We start from the raw sequence: 21,369 nt of genomic DNA, 5'->3' as shown, positions 1-21,369 counted from the left end.
TTAATATGGCCAGATACAAAATCAAACATCTTGGAAAAAACAAGACAAGCAATACTGATAAAATACAGCAGTGACTTGAAATGCAGCACTTTAAAAAATGATACAAAGCTCTTGGCTGAAAGCATCTAATGGTAGAAATGGACTTGTCTAAAAATCAGAGAATATTTCCTTTTGGATTTGATGCTGGTATGGCCCATGTGCCCTTTGCAAACATTCACATTCAAGAGGAATGTGAATAATCCTGAGAAGGTTCAGAGAAAACAGACATGTGAAAACTCTTAAGTATTAGGAAGCACAAAGCTCTCAGGGGTTCAGCATATACAGGCTGTTCAGGATATGACTATGGGTTACTTTCACCTCAACCTATATATTCCTACATGGTACCAGAACTGAAACATCATCAGTCCAGTTGAGAAAGTTTATAACTGCTACTAAGACTGGAAACAACCATACGGAAATCTTTACTAGAAATAATGCAAAGTCTTAAGGGAGAAGGCAATTATCGGAGGACTTTCCCAGAAGAAACAGTGGGCTTTCCATTGTGTGCTATTTAAAAATCAAGACTGGGTATTCCTTTCCAAAAGGCCATGCTTTTGTCTTAATCAGTCCATAAATATCCTGTGCGTCATACAGAATCTGAGACTAACCACAAATCTCCCCTCTGGGCATATAAACTTTCCATACAGACTGAATAAACCAAGAAGGATATATATATATATGTCAGTGAAAAACACCCTGGTGACTAAGGAGCTGTCTTGTTCCTTAAATCCAGCTACTATTCAACAAGTCCTTCTGCTGATGTGCACTGCAGATCAGGTCAGGAAGTTTAGATATTATTGCATGCTGCTGTTCTTGAGAGGCTGATCATGAGATCAGTCACTAGTAAAAGAACAAGTAGAGAGACACAGGTATAAGTACAAGAGCCTAAGCTTGAAAAGACTTGAAGAAAGGATTCCAGCTCTGCTCCAGCACTCTGCAGACAGGAGAGACTGCACACAGGAGCACACTAAGTCCATCTGTACCACGAGCCAAACAGAATAAATAAATACTTTCATGTATTTACTACATATTTTCTCAGTGCAGTAGCCAAGAAGCATCCAGCTCCACCTGTTCTGCTCCCACTGCAAACATTCTACTGTTTCTATTGAGTTTTAGTTTTGTTTTGTCTCACAGATGGACCATTTATTTGTAGCTATCATCTTTAGAGAATTTATTCTGTATAATCTCAGCCATCAGAATGAATGCTGCTTCTGTGGCTCAAAAAATTGTGCAAGATCAATATTCTCATGCCAATAACAGGAAAAAGAATGACAATGTGAGACCCAGGTGGTCTCCCACTGTTACATTGTTTGGCCCTATGTATGGCATCGATAATTCCTTTTTCAGTTGACAAGAGGCTTAAAAATGAGATAATTTTGGGCAGGAGGGAAGGCCCACAGAGGATACGGGCATACAGAGTATTTGGGCACACAGAGCTGGAGGTAACTTGGAAGAAATCCAGTTACTAGTAAGTAATCTCTTTGAAAACTGCATGAGACACACATTCCCAGGTGTGTCAGCCTGAAAGAAGAAGCCAGAGAAAAGGACAGTGGGTGAAAAAATAAAGAAAGAGACTACCATAACTTAATAACACAATATAACTTAGTGAAAATATGACCAACAGCTTGGTCATGTTATTCTGCTGCTCTCATCTGCAGATGAGAAAAAAATACAATAAAATACAATTAAAGAAATAAAATTCTGATATTATTATTGCAGGATGATAAAATGAGACTGCACACCTTTAGAGCCTTGCATGAAACAGAATTTCCATCTCAAAATGCAGCACATTTTTTGTGGTAGATATAGGAACAGAAGTAATTGAAAGACAGATTTGCTCATGATTGATGAAAGTTCACACCTTAAATTTTCCATTATGTTTACCAGCCTTTCTGCATTTTCTAAAATTATTGTGCCATTAAGACTAATTTTTTTTATTCTATCAGAAAGATGCACAGAAATAGCAAAGGATCCACATCAATCTAGACAGAAGTTTCTCTGACAGAAAGACTTCAAAATGTTCAGTTTAATTATTCAAATACATTTGTTTCCAGAAAAAGAACTTAATGGGTTTAGACAGATGGGACGCTTTCAAATTTCAAATTATGCTTTATTATATCGATCAACATAAATTTGCTCAAGCAGAGGAGTATAAAAAAACTCACCTTCCAGAAATTATCTACTTTGCCATAAACGAGAGATTGATTCTGCCTTTTGATGTCATTAATGTGTTTAATGTCACTGGAATTCAGGTGCTGCTCTACCACAAATCCAAGGAAGCTGTTATCTGGAGTGTGAGCTGTAAGAAACAGAGCAGATTCAGCACCTTTGAAAATATTGGTTAATGCTACATTAGAGTGAATGTTGTCAGAAAAGAAGCTATAAGGAACACATTATGCAACTGATCACCTCCTTATTAGTACTGGAAGACACATTTGCTTGCTTTATTATCCAAAATAGCTTTTAATAATTTTAAATCCTGCTCCATATGCCTAAGGAGCAAGCAGCTATTTTCTGTCTTGTTTCTGATAATAAAAATTCTGCAGCTGGACTGAGTCCAATGGTAATGATCTTTTTTGTCTGTGTGCTAAGCTTTATTTTATTATTAGAGATAAAAGAAACAGAAGAAATTCAGCCTGACAAACCTCAGAGATGCAATACCAACACTTTGAAACCCCCTTGGATTTATACTCGTTAGCAAAGCTGGGTGTTGCTCAATGGCAGAAATAAATTTTAGCAAATTTCTTGGGTTCACCTCCTATACTGGAATTACCAACACCAAGCACCCAACTCACTGTGTATTATACACCCTTGCTAATTACCAGCCTACACACTATGCAAATCAGAATACAAATTGCCTTGCCTAAATCTCTCAGACATAGTGATCATAAAATATTTAAAGGTGGCAAGTGAAGTTGGCAAAACTGTTTTCAATCCAATCCAGGCAAAAAAGTGTGCAAAGGATATGCAGTTTACTCATAGCTTTTTATATTGTTTTTAGCCCCTGTTGATCTTTTATCCAGCAGTGCTGGTCACTGTTCTCCCCCCTATAAAGACATAGATATTTAGGCTCATTAAAAGTAAAAGGGTTTGTTGTTTTGGATTGGGTTTTTTTGTAGACTGGGTGTTTAATTCCAGTGATGGGCACCAACACTCACTGCTTCAGGTAAAAATCCATCCCTACTTTGCAAAAACTACTCCAACACATTTTTTTTTTGCCTCTAAAATGTGCCATAGCCTCACAAGTGCACATAGAAAAAGGCTGCAATAAACAGCAGGATCTCCTCTCTAGGCCTCCTGTTACATTCTGGCATGCAAGCTGATAATTAATCACATTTTGAAAAGCTTAAGAACCCAAAACAAAACAAAAAAACCCTAAATCGAAAGACAACGCCCCAGGAATTTTTGATACATTCAATGCTAAACCTCTAGTAGAGTTATTAAAAAAGAAAAAATTCTACTGCAATTATGAGGTTTTGCATTTTTGCTCCTGAAAATCATCCAAGTGGATAATGCAGGAGAACAGAGAAACCATACACAGTGCACACATCCCTCTGCCATTACATTTAGTCTTTCAAATGACAATTACTCTTTTTCACAAAAAAATGCCTCAGCAACAGCCAGGCATCCACTTAGACCCAAGGACTTTTTAGAATTTTACATAGAAAACAGCACATTTCAAATATGTCTGAAAAGGGGCATTTTTCCATCCTTTCATATTTTTGGATGAAGAGACTGCATTCAAAGGAGAGGCAAGGCAGCACACACTCAAAAGAAAAATAAACCTTTGTTAAAGTTAGCACTTAGAACTGGTGGAATTCAGTGCCTCAAACATCACAGACAGGAAGCAGCACTCAGATGGATTTTTCAGCAAGACCACAAACTTTCAGAAGTACCAGTGCTGTGATTTTGCATGAAGGTATTTGAATTAAAAACACAGAAAACATAAAAAAAGGGGAAAAGCTCTCACGACTCTGGAAAACTCAGAGAACAGTGAAGTACTTGGTAAAATGCCACAGGTTGGAATATGGCTTGCTTGTTGCTCAGGATAATTTTCTGCCCTTATAATCAGAGTTCTCAAAACATAATAGAGTCTGGGGATCTTGGGAAGCTGTCCAAGGTTCCAATCTGCCATAAAATCTTTATTGATACATAATATGCACTTTTAATCACAACCCCATAAAGATGGTGATGTGTCTGCAGCAGAGAACAAAACAACAAATATGAACTTTAAATATCACAAAACACGTGGACTCTTCTGCACCTAGTGCATAAAAAAACCCAAAAAACAAACAAACAAAAAAAACCCTGGAATAATCCACAGCATTGGAATCACTCAGAATTAGTTTGCCTGCAATCTATTTACCACTTTTCCTGCAGAGGAAGACCCACAGTCACTTCCAGCAGTAAAAATTGGAAATGGCTATTTATTAAAATTCCAATACAGTCATAGTCTTCAGAAAATTCATTATGAAGCAATTTTCTCTGCACAAGAGCCTGTAGCAGTGCAGTCTGTACTTCCACAACTGAGATCTCTAGAGAGAAGATTTACTTTCTTTTGCATTTCATGGGGTGGGAGTGAGTAGTGCACACACACAGCTGCACCACCAGTGTTCATCCAGCTATTCGCACTGACTACTTCATCCCCCTTGGTGCTAATCTTGAACAGGACCTCACACCTGAATTTCCCAACAGCTGGACAGCTCAAACAAAGCTTGATTGAGTCCCTTTTCTATTTAGGACACAAACTAATAAATATTAGCAAATGTAGATACAGAACAAGCTCTGCTTACTAATATCCAGACACAAACTCTGCAACTACTTCCAAGTCACATTTCACCACCACATGTTTTGTTACTTGCTTCCCAACAGCTGTGAATGCAGCCTTTTATCTCTTGAACAACCTTCACTTATATTTCTCTGGAAAAAACTTGCACAGCAAATGTTGACAGACAAAATATGCCTCTCTCAAGAATTTTACAGGGCAACAGAAATCAAAAGCATGTCAGCCCAACAGCAGCATATATAATTCTGCTGTGAAAAGCAGGAAAGTCTGAAAGATTGGTGATGAAAGCTGATGAGAGAGAACAGAGCCCTGATCTTAATGTCAGGCAGGAGCCAGCATTAAACTCTGGAGGTGGGCTGGTCACCACAAAATGTTTCCTTACAGATTTGGGCTGAGCAGCCTCTGCACACAGCAGAAGGTCCAGCCCTGAGCCTCCCTTGCCCTCCAGCCTGAGCAGTGACCCTGCACCTTGCAGAGATAACACACCTGAATTACAGAGATAACACACCTGAATTACAGAGATAACACACCTGAATTACTGCTACAGCAGGCAAGAGAGGGACCTCTTGATTCTCGAACCTACTGCCATAAAGTCAAAGACTGGGTTTAGACCAGGTCACATTAATCATTTAATCTGACCAAATTTATAGATAATTTATACCAATTTTTTTGTGTCTGTTCTGTTGCTTTTTTAGATTTGGCTGGGGACATTTCAAAATATATTTATTGGTGCTTGAAAAATCTACAGCAGTGCTGAAATCTACTATTTTTTATACAATAGCTTTGTACACTGTTGGCAAATAAATGTTAGTCAGCTCACCTAAGGATAAATACTCACAATATGAAAACTAGCTAGGCAAAAATTTTTACAAAGCCATAAAAAAGTACAGACAAGAAGTTTTGCTGAGTGGTCATTTTTAAATCCTGAACACAAAGAAACAGTGAAGGGCTGGTGCAGCTGAGTTGTTGAGGAACAAAAGCAGAAATACAACCCTAAAGCAAATGTAGTTTCTAACTTCAGCTCAACACAATGAAATGCAGGAGTGCAGTTTATAAAAATGTAACCTAGCAAGCTCCTCAAAAATCTATTGCTACATAGTAATTTTAGAGAAAGCAAAACTAACAAAAACAAACTCCCTGATACTTGAGGGAAAAGCCAAGCACCACTTTCCACAGGTACCCAGAGAATAAAGTTCCCTACACCACTATTTATATTAGCTCAGTATTTTTATTTTCTTATTGCTGAGTGGAAGCACAACACAGCTTTTGCACAGTCTACAGACACTGACACAATTCTTGCCATTTAGCAGTCACATTTTATTAAACTGTGAATTTGTCTTGCATGATAAAAAAAACCTCAGTGACAGCATTCCTTTTTAAAGCTCTAAATTATTTATAAGCAGAGTTACTTACGGAACATTGTATAAAACTGCTGTGGATTGAGGTTCCACTTTCCCCATGGTGTCTTGTGGCCTTTAGACTGGGCATAATGGGCATGGTTAAACTCTGGCTCAGTCCCAAAGGAATCCAGAACTCTCAGCATACACCTAAAAGAGAGAAACAAATTTACTGTAGGTACATTTACATCTGTATATATAAGAATCTGTGTATATATACATAATTATGATAATTGAAATGTGTTTTACCTTTGCTTGCAGCTGTAGAGAACATATAAACTGAAGGTACATTTTAATTTCAAACATTTCTGTTCATATTACATGCACAAAGATGTTACAAACAGCAAATTCAAGGATATATCAGATATTTGAATAACAACCCTGGAGCTTATTTTGGGTTTCATTGTCCTTACAGAATGAAGTTATGCTTTAAAATCTAAGTATGGGAATGCCATAGTGGTCACCTGCATTTCCTAGGGCTCTGGGGTAGAATTTGGGCAGAAGAAGAGAGGATTTCTCATGGGTTTTTTAAAGTTCTCAAGCATTACCACAAACCAAATGCAGCAGCCAGGGGCCACATGCCATGAAGATCAGAGCAGAAGAGGACATTGTCTTTACATAATTGTATTTGGTCTCCAGGTTGTGACTTTTATACCTACTGGAAAAACACTGATGATGGTTTAATATGCTGAGTTCTTGCAGTCAGCTCATTTATTTATTTATGAAACATTTTGTCACAGACTTTTGAAGAAAGAATATAAAAGTCAATTACCTGCATCAACCAGCACACAACAGAAAGAAATCCTGGCACTGGATTACAAAGGGCCTTGGATGAGAGGATCATGCTCACCCTTTATTTAAAATCCTATTAATTTCTTGAAAAAGAAAGGACCCATAGTGCAAGACAGGCAGAAAAGGTGTCAGTATGAAGAAGACAGTACATGTTATAGGATAGAGATTCTAGAAGTTTTGTTTCCCAAATGCAGCCTGCCAAATCTGTGATAAGACCTGGACATACTGACCACTGTCACTGAAGTGCATGACAGGGCTCCAGAGCTGCTGCCTCTACCATCCTTCAGCCCTCTACAAATAAAATTGCAGAAAAGTCTTATACAAGAATTAAACATTCTGTGCAATTGTGTTATAAACACATGAACTCTTATCACTGCACATGGTATCACTGGGAAGGGACTCATGGGTAGCAGAGAAGGAAAAAAGCATTTGTAGCTGCAAAATTTACTATTAAAAATGGCTATTTTTTCCACAGTTTTCAACATTTCCCATGCTCCAAGCCCATATGTACATTCTGTTAAGTAAAACAACTGATTTTAGCTTTTAAATGTGAAAGAATTTAGCTCTTGAAAGGTGAAAAAACTTATCTCCAGCCATTTGTCAGCTTTAAAAATAAAAGATTTTAGTCCCCAAAATAAATTTACATGTTACTTATATGTTTCTCCTTTCTCTAAAGTATTCAATAATTATGGAATAGAAAAGAAAAACCCCAGCAACTTTTAAATTATTCTATGAAATGCTACCTTTGTATTTCAAAATACATATTGAGCAAAATGATGTTTTTTAAACCTTCACAGAGATATTTCAAGCAAAAAGAAAGTCAAAATATACAACACATTATGATTCACCAAACAACAAAGCTGACAGATCAGTTTCTGTGCAGTGTTTTATGTCAACTATTCTCAATGAAAATATTTTACAACAGTGGCAATTATCTCTGCATCACACAAAATACTCCAGCAGGACCAAAACAAGTTCTGCACTGATGAATCATTCAGTAATAAAAGCTCTCTTATTTCTTGGCAGGTCTTAAAACAAAATTCCTCTCAAACATACAGCTTTTGGCCAGGTACTTGAGTACAGGAGAATGAAAAATAGGAGAAAGCTCTTGAAAAACTGCAACATTACTGGAGTTTGTCAAGAGATAAATGTAAGGAGCACTGCAGTGCTTTGTTGCCTCTCTTTTTCCTGCAGTCAGATGTAAGATAAGCAGCACTAATGGTCCACAGGGCTATGAGGAACCATGTCCAATACACACAGGGTCTCTGAATCAGGACAGGGAATGTGATGAAACAGAAATCTAAACCAGAAAGCAGGAGAATAAAAAAAATCTTTACATGATTCGGCACAAAGTAAGTGAGAAAAAAAGATGACAGCAAAATTGCAAGTCTGTGCAAGGAATGGTATGAGAGATCAAAGCTTCAAGTAGTGAAACTAATCCCTGAAATGCAGCAGGAAAGAGCTGGTAAAGATTTAAAATTTAGAAATGAATGTAATTAATACCAGCTATGCTGAACTGATATTTTAATATATGTAGGAATGTCTTGATTGTCTACCCTAGTACCATATTCTCCATTTGTTTCACTCAATGATTTAAAGATTTCAATTTCTCTTTATTTTTGCATACAATACATTAGCATTTCTAAAATGAAACAAATCATTTGAAAATGACAAAACAGTATTTTTTAAAAATAAATCAAGGATATATTTTAAAAACTGCTAATTTGGTATACCTTTAATTTCAGTTTTCCCTCTTTTCCTTCCTAAAATGTCACCTGGCTTTAGCAGTGAAGCTGCAGAGAATTGCAGTGTGCCCTGAAATTGGTGTCAGATTAAGTCTATTCTCTGCCTAATTAAAAAGAGGACTGGTAGGTAGTAAATTGCTTTAGAAACATCCATGTTAGTCTTTTTTGTCTAGCACATTAGAAGTGACAATTTTTGGGCTTATAAAATAAAAATCAGACAAAAGTAACCCAGGATTATTTAAAGGGAGTTTTTTTTTCCCCTTTAAGTATTGGGCAGAAGCACAATCTTAACAGAGCTAACCTAGTGGAAGTATTTATTCACATTTTTTTTTTGTATCCTTCTCCCACTTCATCAGGCCACTCAGTAGTCACATTTAAAATCTTAGGACAGAAAATAACCCTCATAAAAAAGATGCATTTTGGAGAACAGCAACAAAGCAAGAACTTTCTCAGGATAGCTGTCACGTTAATTTATTTCAAGAAAAAAAAAAAAGCCAGTTGGATTGTTGGCATATGGGAATGAGTCATTGCTAGAGAGACTGTGGAAAAATGAAAAAATACCAGATTTTTATGTGCTGCATGGAGGATGAAGGTGCTAAGACTGCACTTTTCAAACTATATTGAGCTACTAATTTGTATGTTGATTTATTGCACACAAACTGCATTCAAACATCCACACCTCAGAACTGAAGAATCCAGCACGTCCAGGCATTGTTCTGCTTGGAATTAAGGTGCACTCCAAAATTACACGTGTTCTGCTGTGTTCCTGCTATTTGCAGCACCAATTATCCCACAGATAAAGCACATACTACATAAAGTCACTGGTGCTCTCAGCTGTGCAGAAAAGTCTTTCAGAAATACTCACTCCCAAAGCAGCAGGGTCATTCTTTCGAGCTTGCAGTTCCAGAAACCTGATTTGCAGCTACCAAAAATTTCCTCAGGGCTCAAGTTCACCCAGAAAGATTATATAAAGCACTCTTACCAGGCGACTGTTTTGAAGGCAGAGGCTCATTCTGCCACTCTATTCTGATCTGAAGTGAATAAAAACATTTTAATTCATTTTCTCTGGTCTGTATAAACCAGACTGAGCTGACCTGCACACATCTACTGAAAAACAACTTCTTTTGAGACAAACAATTGTTCCTACTGCCATTCAATACAACTGAGAAAAAAAACCCAAAAAAACCAGAGTTTGTAAAGAACAAGGGCTAAAAATCAGTTTTATTTGTGATAATGTTTAGTTTATTGGAATTAAATGGAAACAGATGCCTATGCTGTTACAACACACTTAGTGGTTTTAACTTCAAAACACTTTAATGACCAAATTTGTAAGATAACTCATGATGCTGGGAAAAAATACAAGGATTGGAAGAGGACTCTGAAATAGGAGACAGCATGCATGAAGCTACAAATTAATTCTCCTGCTTTAATCAATTCTGTAATCTCTGCCAGACTCTGGCTCCTCTTTTGTACGCTGAACTTGAGGAAAAGCATCATGCATTTAGAGATTCACTATAAATGCAACAAGTTTCATGAAAGGTATACAAAAGATGAATTGTAAGCAATGAGTCAAACCCCTAAATGTATATATTTTTAAAGAGCAAATTGAAGGAAAAGCAGTATAGAAGACATTCTAGGAGCTGGCAGAGAAGAGAAAGAAGTAATCTATTCTCCAGAACATTATTAGAATGAGGAGTAATGGGCAGTTAGCAAAAAACCAGGCCAAGGAAAATACATTAAAGAAAAGCTTAACTACATAAAGCAACATGTTGGGGCATCTTTTTCAGTCTTCAGTAAAAGATGAGGCAAAAATGCCTCATAAAGGACAAATGCACCCTTATCTATTTTTCAGTCAGGCTATGGACTAGATGAGACTTCCTTCCAGTCCATAAAATCCAGTGTTGCAGAGGACAGGCATTAAGGTATCTTTTTCTCCCTCAAAAGCCTCAAAAAATTCTCCTGTACCTAAGGCACTCAGAGTTAAATGTAATTTTGCTCTCCTAAACAAGAAAACACCATGAAATAGTAATCAATGAAAAATAGATTGATAATTCAAGATGTAATGATCCTATGAAGAAAGAAAAATTGCTTATAGCTAATCTATAATCTCAATATATATTTCCATAGCTTTGTTACAGGATATACCAGACAGGTAATTGCAAGCAGACAGGAAGAGACATTTAAAATTTATAAGAAGGGTTTCATATCCTGACCACAGTGCTGCATGTGATCTCTTAGTGACAATTACATCTGGCAGACAGACAAGCAACTGTTGCTCGGTGGAAAATGGGATTATCTTTATTAGCAGGCTCCTAAAAACTAGAATATCCGTTTACTCCCTGCTTCAAAAAGAGATTAAGAGTAATCTAATCTGCAATGTTTATCACTGTACTCTCATTTAAAATTACACTGGAAAGATCCAATGCTCTAGAAAGTCCTGAGGCTGAAAAAAAAACCAGTTTCTCTGCCTAGAACACCTTCCAATACCTTCCTTCCAGTAGGATTTACTGGACTTAATGGATCATGAAACACAGCTAATTTGAGCAGGTACAGAAAAATCAACATCACTAATTTAGATCTGGGTTTATTTCGTGCTGATGTGTATTTGTACAACGCATGGGAGGCTTAATGAGTTAAAGCTATCGACAAAAAGAAAAGAGGCTCTAAAACTGCAGATGCACAAAGTCATTTCTCGTGACCCTCATCTTCCATTTCTAATGGAAAGATGTTTTTAGATTACAAAAGCAACAATAACTGCAGTTTATCCTTCAGACCTCCCCTGAAGACAACTCTCTGCCCAGTATCTTAAGGGATGGAACAGAAAATTGCACTGCAGTTGTTGGACAATACAATTAGAACAGATAAATTTCCACAATCATTGACCCAGTGTAGTTACAACAAGCAAAATGTGCCTCTGGTATTCCAACTAAACAACAAAATGCAGTAATCTCTCAGCTCATCTATTAATTTACAGAAAAAATGGGGAGGAGGAAGTGTGAGTAAAGAAAGGAGGGAAAGAGGGGCAGAGATGATGATTTATCAAGAGGATAATTAAGATTTTTAAGATTAAAAATAATTGAATCCAAGAATCTTAAGCTTGCTGGGGGGGATAATGATGGCATGCAAAGAGCAAGTAAAAACCCCTTTAATCCCAAGAGCTAAAGACAACAGAAAAGAGTATTTTCACTTTTAAATAAATTCACGTGAATGGACTTATTTCAGTATTTTGACGTGTTATTCAACAAAAGCTCCTTAACAAAGCAGTTTGGAGGGCAAGTGAGTGTCATACTTACTGGTAATGAACCCATGATGGACCAAGGGTTTTCTTAAACTGAGTCAGTCCCACAATATCAATGTAAATGAGTTCTACGATTTTATCCCCCTGGGTCGGGCAGCCAGATCTGTTACCTACAACCTTCTTCATGATCCTAAACAAAAAAAGAAGCAATATGAAAAAGCATTACTTTCCAAATACTTTAGATTGATGTTGTAATACTATTTATTCCAACAATTCCAGTTTGCAAAAAAGTTTTACTCTTTTACTCTGTTTTGAAATCATGAACGATGTAAGAACACAGCTAGAGATGCTTAGCATTTATTAAATATAAAGCACTGATTTTCCCAAAAAGCTCATCTAGTTTAAGCAAAAGAATAATATGTTTGAAATGCTTAAAAATACAGTGCTTTGAAATTATTCAAAATAATTTCTGACTTCTATTGACAGCTTTATAGTACAAGAGCTCTCTATTAAACAATGCTGTCATGTAATTAAAAATGGAAAACTGCAGAAAAAGTACATGTGCTCAAGATTCAAACAGATGTTTTATGTCTGGTGTTGAACAAGTTGGCAAAGCAGGACAAGGAAGAGTAAGGAGCAATTTGACCTAACACAAGCAATTAACTACATCAAAAGTCACATGTTTAAACAACTTAAACCTTTATCTTAAAATGAGATACTGAGTGAAGAATAAGCAGAAACTGAAGCAGAGAACACAGAATTAGACTGGTCTGTAACATTTCCCATTGCAGCTGGTTAAAGCACCTGGAATGTTAAAAGACTAAGCTGCTTAGTTGGAATTTTACAACATTCATTTATGGAGTCCCAGGAGCCTGAAGCTACAATGAAAACACATTATCCTTTCCATGGCACATATACTTAGCTCATGAAAATAACCTTATCATCTGTTTAGTGAATTATCACTTTCATTTTATGCTTCAAGAAATTATATACTGTTAATAGAAGCTTCAAGAGTTTACAATTCTTTTCTTCTAATTCCAGTTTCAAAAGCGAAAGTAATCTCCTTACTCCTTGAGCTCTGCCAGTGAAGCTGAAATCCTGATGTCATGGCCCAGTAAGTAAAGAGATGTAATTAAATCACTCCACTGGACTAATTCACCAAGTGGGCCACCGCTAAACGCATTTTCTGCAATCTTGAATCCAGATTCTTTTGTCAAAAGGCCCAAATGAACAAGGATCTGGAAAGGAAAGTCATATGTTTGAGTTATCGACATTAAACATGTAACTGTTATACATTACAGCAGTTTTTCTTTCTATTAAATTCCAACTATGGCCAAAGGGGAAAAAAAAAAAAATCAGTGAAAATGAGCCAATACTTCCACACAAACAATTTAATTTTGTAATTAATGCAAGGACTGAGAATCTCCAGCAAGGAGTGGAGCCAGCCAGACTTGAGAGAGGGTAGAAATATGAACATACACAGGGCTGCTGCCACTCAGGACTGGCTCCAGGAATAACAAGGCAGGAAAGGAAATCTGCTGTTGTGTTTGAAACTTCTGGCTTTATCTTAACTAGTGGAGGTAATTAAAATAAAATTAAATTAAATTAACTACTCCTTTTCACTTCAAGTACCTCAAGGTTTTAAAACTGAACTCATTACAGGAGGTCTAAACTGATCCAACCCAAAGTTTTGGTCAACTTTAAGTCTATCCAAATCCAAACCCAAGATACACCATTTAGAGTGTGTCTCAATTTTGGACAAAAAAGATGTGCAATTGTTGTTTCCCAGGACTACATAAAACCAGCTTGCAGTAAATTCACAGAACACAGAAAATAGTAAATTCTTTAGAACATCGTCTCTATTTAGTGTACATAGTCTCTATTTCATCCAATACTACAGAGGCCAGAAAACCTTCTCTGAGTTTGACTTATGCAAAACAAATAAAACTATCTGCAAAGGGAACACCCATTGCAACAGAATTTCAAAAATCAAAATACTTCTTGAGGAGAATATAAGCACGAGCCTTTTAGACATATTTTCTATTTCCACTCTGAAGCTACACCTGGAACATGAAGCTTGAAAGAGCCCATATAACAGCAAGTGACAAAAATAAAAGTGTTCTCATTTACCTTTTTTCGTTTTCTTTTCTCCAAATTCTGTTTTTCTGCAAGTGATTTAATTGCCTCAATCCAGGTATCAGCCATTCGTCTGATGCGCAACATCATCCACCTGAATTCCTCATGCCTTGACATCATTTTGTAGAGATTATCAAAGTTGAAACGAATTTCAGCCTTCAAGCAAAGCATTAAGAAACACCCCAAACATTAGTCATTCTTCAGCATACTTTCCAGAAGTTAAAATCTGCTCAAATGTGGGCTCTGTGCTAAATATCCCTCTTTTTACAAAATGAAACAGAAAAAAACTATGCATTCCTAGCACATAAAGATTTTAGTTCAAATATTAAAGATATTAATATATAATAGAAATATATTGTATTTAAGATACATAAACAAACACTTCTAAGCTACATAAATTACTGTTATTTTTATTAGTAGTACTTGGTAGCCCAGTAAACATTTGCAATGTTTCACAATGCATTTATTTCTGCAATATAAAATCTGGTTTTGTTCATGTGCTTCAAAATGATGTAAAGGTATGTTTAAATCATAATACAGAACAGTAGGCTCAAGATTTATGTATATCATGAATCTTCTAAACACAAGGAATTATACCAGAAAGGAAGAAACATTACTAGGGTATAAATTTTAAAGGAAATACTCATTTGAAGCTAGACTGTTCTAAGATCAATTGGTTTTACAAAATCAGACAGCCTATATCTATATTATGTAAGTAGTGTTCACATGCAGCCCAGCAATTATCTTAAATTATCTTAAAATACCTAATTGCTACATAATTAGGCTGTAACAATTTAGAAACAACTCTGTGTGCTGTATAGTATTTACTGGGAAAAAATTAGGAGTAATCAAAATGTTACTACAAACCTGAAATGAATATAAGCCTTTTCCATTAAGGCAGTTTTGTTAAAAATGCCCAGATTTTTGGAACAACAAAAATGAACATTTTCAAATATACTTAACACTGGTCAGCAGTCTGTGGATTTGTATTTTTTCTCAATATCTGTATACAGTATTTAATAAATTTAAACACAGAAGTGTTTTAATGAAAATCTACCAGCAAGAACACAATACAATGACTGGATACATGACCTACACATGTCAAGGAGGATTTCTTTCAGCTTTGAAGAACTGAGGAGTAAAAATTATGCTAAAATAATAAATATATATAAATAAAAATATGCTAAAATAAATAAATAAAAATATGCTAAAATAATATTTTTAGCATTTATGTGGCACAGTATTCTAGGATATTTTGCATGAATCACAGTTGCTGAATTACTGCTCATGTTTGTCCTTTTTAAGGACATGGTTGCTCTTACCACTGTTTTTTGATCAGTTTCTTCATTAGGATTTTTTGCTCTCCAAGGTAAACGAGGACACCAATTTTCAACCTGTAAAACAATCACATTAAAATAAATAATGTTACTTTATTTTCAGCTGCTTGACCAAAGCCTCCTCTCTCTGCCTTCCTATTATACCTTTATGTTAACCTGATGGCCTAAATAAGGCATCAGCTGATAATGAGTTGATTATTTCAAGATAAAATTGCTTTATTTGCAGGAAAAGCTTAAGATTACTTTTTGCAATTCAATGCCCTTTTAACCCAGCAAATTTGCAACCAAAAGTCACATTCAGATATTCATTCATGATAATGAAAACAGAAGGTCAAGGCAGAGGTCAACTGTTAAATGCTCAAATACAATTTCTCTGAGCAGTTCTAAAATGTTTTGAAGAAGTTTTTTATGCTTTCAGACCTTACAAAAATAGGTGTTTTGGAACATTTCCATATCCCTAGAATATTTTTATAAAAAGACAAAGCCTGTTAAACCAAAGGATCAAAGTTCTACCTTGCAGCAATGCAGACCAAAAAAGTAAGAATCATCATAGACTCAAAGCCACCATGTTTCAAGGCTATAAATAAGGTAATTATAACATAAATAACAATATTCACAAGCATCAACAGCTGTGATTCTTAGAGAAACATGATCAATGCAAATGCAATACTTCTACTATTGTCCACTAGAAAATAAAAAAGTACAACAGGGAGAAGTCAGTGAAGAAATAGCAAATGGATTCAAGTCACTGAGAGCCCCTGAACTGTCTCCAGGGATCTTGCCTGGTGTGTAGAATCCTTATTATTTATGCACCTTAAGAAATTAGACTGCTTGCCCTGGGAAAGGAGGAATCTCAGGGTTGGAGGCAAACCTATGAAAACTGAAACATGTGAAAAGAGAGAAATGCAAAAATTTGTCAGCTGCCTAAGACACCCCATCACTGCTGATTAAGTTCACAACTCCCAGAGAATTGAAAGTCAGAGCTGCTGGTATGGTTCCTCCAATCATAGACCTGTCAGAACACAATTTTAGCTTAATCATGCTGCAGAAGCCTGGAGCATTAAAGATTAAAGGCTTAAGATCACACCATATGATTGCCTACAAGGCCAATCACATGAAAATAAATGAATAGCCATCCTAACCTCATTAAAGGGAAGAAATGGATCAACCTTGGGTTCCTCAGACAAATTATAAAAAAGCATTTTGAATGCTATGACTTGACCTACTCAATGTGTTGAATACAACATTTGAAAGCAGTGACTTATCAACCTCCTTTGAAAACATCTGATTCTTCAGTGGTCTTCAACTCTGGAACCACATCAGAAATTGTAGCAATTACCAATTCTAACTTTGACAACTATAAAGTTGTGGCAGTAAAGAGCTGCAAGCTCTATATTACAAATCCTGCCCAGTAACAAACTCTCTCTTTTTTTTCCTTTGTTTTAATAGTACAAATTTTTGCATTATTCCTGGCATTGGAACTGATCTAAATTAAGATATGACATTTCAAGGACTACTGTACGTGCCCCTTTTCTGACTTCGTGTATTTCACATTGCACCACAAGGCATCCTAAAGGAATTGCAGATTTTTCAGGGCTGCCAAGGACAGTTCACTGCATGCCTCACTGACTGAAAAACAAAGGCAGTTCTTTTGGATTTTTAGAAATATTCCCTCTAGTCTAAAAATAAATTACAATAATTCTCATCACAAATAAACACTTAAGGAATAGATTCAAAGTAATATCAGTGTCTGCAGTTGGTCTGGCTCTCATTTTTCTTTATTGATCTTTAGCAACAATGGCAGAAAGGATTTGCTATCACTAAAGTGGGTTTAGATGAAAACTCCATCAGAAATATATAAATACTTCAGCTTTGTATTTGTTTAGGTACAGAAGACCTACATTCAACAAGCCCTAATTTTGAGTAAGTGAAGGAAGGCAGAGATGTTCATTTGGATCCTGCTCTTTAATTTATTCATTTGATCATTTAAGACCAAACACTAAAGTTGCCTCTGAAGAAAGAACCAGGACTCCTCTTCCCCATTTCCAGCACAGCCTTCCTCTCACTGGGTTACCATCAGCTCTTTCTCCAGCTTATTCTCTCCATAGCAACCTCCTGTTGTACTGTCATGTAAATGATTTAATAGGAAGGATGTGATACCAGACAGATTAGCAGTTAAAGACGACTGTTGGGAAGCAGCAACTGCAGATTTGAAGACAGACCATTTTTTGGATGAGTGATATAAATGCTAAGCTATTATTCAGAACACACTATATTTATCTTTGTACTGTCATATTTTTGAATAAGACCAGCTGTGCCTCCTGTTCCTGGTACTGAATTCAATGCAAATCAAGTGCATTAGTCAGTCTTTGATCTTGCTCAGGAAACCATGTCCACCTGAGAAGTCAAGTGCTCCCTGCTTGGTTTGGAATCACATTAGTCACAGCACTGCCTGGAGTGTAAGTAGCCAGCCCCTTAAGGTCGAGTTGCACAGCAGTTTGAAAGTTCAAAATTTAAGTGCTATGTGATTCCCAATACTAGAGAAAAGCTGCTGTTCTGAACTGCTCTGAGGTGTAAATGGCTGGGGTTTAGGATGACAAAAACACCCCAAACAAACCTAATAAATTTGAAGAGTACTTGCTTTATGGAAGCTTTGCAGGTATCAGTGACTCTTCCTCAGACACACACTGAAACTGAATGCATGGCAAGATTGCAGCACTCGACTCTATTACAGAGCAAGCACTTCAAGCAGAGTTTTAAGAACCTGGCAAACATCTGTAGCACTGGAGTAGTCTGAGCATCTTCCAAATTGAATCAAAGTGTACTCTGCCAGCAGCTCTCCACATCCAAAATTTCAGAAAGACCTTTATGCTTTCAAAGAGTCACAGTGGGAGTTGACAAAAGCCAGAGCTGAAGAGTATGTTCTGAGCACTTGGGGTAATCTTCATTTTGGACTCTGCCAAAGGGCAGGTGCAGCCCATCTACAGGGAAGCTAAAACAACTTTCTTTGCACCCCAGGTGAACACACTGCTCAGTAGACTTCTATCCACGGTACAGTGCTGCTCTTAAATCAGTCCAAGAGAGAAGAATACACAAACAAAAAATTCCAGGGTAATATGTGGTGAAAGGAAGTACATCTTTAAATTTATCAGACAGTATGAAGGCAGGCAGTGAAATTGTAATTCCACAAATCCCTTTGAGAATCTGATGTGAAAGAACAGCTCCAGTTGAGAAGGTGACTTTCTCAACTCATATTATTTGTTTAGCATTTCCTCAGTGACAGAATCCCTTTGAAGGGGTTACAGAATCATGTGGTGTGCAAGATGAGTGCCTGCCTGGTCAGTGAAGTGGAGTAGGACACAGGTGGCTTTGGGTGTGGTTGTTTCCAAAGGCAGTCCCAAATGTTGGGTGTTAGGTACCCACACCCCTGGTGACACTGCAGTACAACATTTCACACATCAGTCAACAAATGGCCTCTTGTCTGACTTCAGCAATGTACACTGTATCTGATTCCTCTCATACACTGGCATTTGTGTCTTTTCTGACAAGTCATTAAAAGACTAATCCCAGTTAAAGGTGGCAGAAGAAGAAAAAATAACTGAGCCCAAATCGCCCAAATCAGGCCAATCCACAAATAGATAATTTAGGGACAAAGTGGTGGCTATCATCAGCATTTCAGTTTCTTAGGGACATGTGCAAGATGACTAAATAAGTCTGAACTTGTGATGATTTACATTTCAGACAATAACACTGGTTTTGTGAAATTTCTGAGTGTTTGCATAGAATTGAAAGAAGCTGGTTTGATGCTACATTACACTGAAAAAAATGTAAATTATTAACTCAGGATTAGCAGCAGAAGTTGTGGAAAGGGGACTTTCCCACGGATGTGAGCAAACTGCAGTAAACTAGAAAAACCATAAGGATTTAAGAAACCTCTATAACTATGACACCCAGGAATTTTCACTAAACTGTGCCTCAGACTACAACTTGCACCCTGGAAACAAATCTATGTTCAAAATCACCTTTGGTTTGTGTTTTTTCTGCTTTAGCCCTTAAAGCAGAAGTAAGAGTGTGCGGGAAAATAGTCCCACAACCAAACTATGTCTTGTGTTTCCATCAAGTCTGAAGGACTGAAAACAAGAATTGCCTCCAGCAGTGCATTAGCACACATGCAAAAGCTACAGGAGTCTCACAGACTGGAATTCAAAATCTTTGAAGTGTTGGATTCCAAGATGGGTACCCAGAATTACTCGTGCATCTGAAAGGTGACCTGGAGATCCAAAGCCTGGGATTTTAGAGAGATCAGCCCAGCACCAGCAGGTAACCACCAGTGTAATGGGAGGTGGTAACTTGCACCACAGCTACCAGCTGACCACCAGCACCAGTCCCACTCCTGTGTGGAAAGCAGTCCTTTCTGAGAAACACATATGCAGATAAAGAAAGAAAAAAAGATCTAAAAGCCCCCTCTACTTTCTCCACTTTTTTTTTTAAAGCTTGGAAATAGTGTGAAAAACTCACTTTCTAGAAGATATTTTTAAAAGCTTCATTATTCAGCTGCAAACTGACATTTTGCAGTGAAATATATTTTTGTACTGCCTAGAAATTAATTTTTTCACATTTCTCCCCAGAGGCAATGCCATCCCTGAAAATGATAACTGTGCCACTGCCATTACAGTGTTAAACAACTGCCTTTTTCATAACTAAAAGCTAAGTTTAAAAGTAACTCACTCTTCTCTATGGGCATCAGAGTTAAAAGGAAGCAAGTTTAACTTGCTTTTTAATGTTTGCTATTTCAAAGCCCTGTCTGGCTCTGGTTTTGCTATTCAGGCCATTTGTATCTCATCCACTCTTCAAAGATTCCAGCAAAATTTTTGTTCTGAGGACCAGAGGGTGGGAGTCTCTGGCACAGGCTGGATACAACCTGGAAGTGTCCAAGGTCAGGTTGGACAGGGCTTGGAGCAACCTGGGACAGCGGAAAGTGTCCCTGCCCATGGCAGGGGTTTGAACAGAATAAGCTTTAAAGTCCCTTCCAACCCAAGCCATTCCATGACCACACAGTTGTGTATCACACCCCAGGAATGATCCAGAGCCTGAAGAAAAACAGTGAGAAAGAGGAGCAAAAATTCTGTTTCATCTGGAAGTTTGTGCAGGGGACAGCTTTAAATAAAAGCAGAAGCCTGGACACACTGGGTTCCTTCTTGCTTTCTGTTCATCTCCTGTTCTGCTCAAGCAGTCAAGACACAGAGCAGTGGAGAAGAGCTGCTCCTGAGCTCCTGCAGGAGTGCCATCCTGTTATGGGTTAATAAATTACTTTGTGTCTCTGGTTCTGACCCATATTGCACACCAAAATGGAACATTTTGGGCTCCTTTGTTTACAGGTTTAAAATGACATTACAAAGAGTACTGGATGAGCATAATGAAACACCCTAACTGAACTGCTTCAGAAGAAAAAACTAGATCCCAGAAGAGTATGAAAGAGCACGGACACTTGTCACACCAGACCTTAGAGGTGATTTTAAGAGTAAAAGTAGATATATGGATAATTTTATGCACATTTTTTTTCCAATCTGACAGTTGTACATAATTTGATGCATATATTGCCTTTTGAAACATGCTGGTACACAATCATCTCACTCCAATTGTCCAACCTTGAAGTAAAAAAGAAAAATCTTAACAGTAATATCCTTTCCATTACCCTAATGCATTTTAATATTTTAAATCAGCAGTTCTGACTTGAGAACTCTGTAGGCACATTTATCATTCAGCTGTGCAACCACGCTATAAACTGTCAACTCTTCATCACTGTCCACTTTGACAAATTACTCTTGCAACAGCATTTCCAAGTTATCCCTAGCAGCCAACACACCTCATAAATCCACATCATTGTAGTGTTATTAGA

General features: G+C 37.0%; 1 protein-coding gene across 4 annotated transcripts in view; it reads right to left on the bottom strand.

Annotated features, from left to right (window-relative positions):
- MGAT5 (alpha-1,6-mannosylglycoprotein 6-beta-N-acetylglucosaminyltransferase) overlaps window positions 1-21,369 on the bottom strand; it is a 114,817-nt gene that overhangs the window by 30,186 nt on the left and 63,262 nt on the right. For all 4 annotated transcript variants that reach the window (XM_083865256.1, XM_083865255.1, XM_083865257.1 and 1 more), the window contains exons 6-11: window positions 15,456-15,527; window positions 14,128-14,289; window positions 13,066-13,235; window positions 12,053-12,187; window positions 6,239-6,372; window positions 2,205-2,338 (exon numbers count right to left, since the gene is read on the bottom strand). In XM_083865256.1, coding sequence (XP_083721382.1) covers window positions 2,205-2,338; window positions 6,239-6,372; window positions 12,053-12,187; window positions 13,066-13,235; window positions 14,128-14,289; window positions 15,456-15,527 — 807 coding nt within the window. The remainder of the gene's footprint in view (window positions 1-2,204; window positions 2,339-6,238; window positions 6,373-12,052; window positions 12,188-13,065; window positions 13,236-14,127; window positions 14,290-15,455; window positions 15,528-21,369) is intronic.

Source organism: Zosterops lateralis (genome assembly GCF_965231275.1).
Source record: "Zosterops lateralis genome assembly, chromosome: 7".
Classification (NCBI taxonomy): domain Eukaryota; kingdom Metazoa; phylum Chordata; class Aves; order Passeriformes; family Zosteropidae; genus Zosterops; species Zosterops lateralis.
Note: the sequence above shows the minus strand (reverse complement) of the source record. Positions and strands in the feature narration are given on the sequence as shown.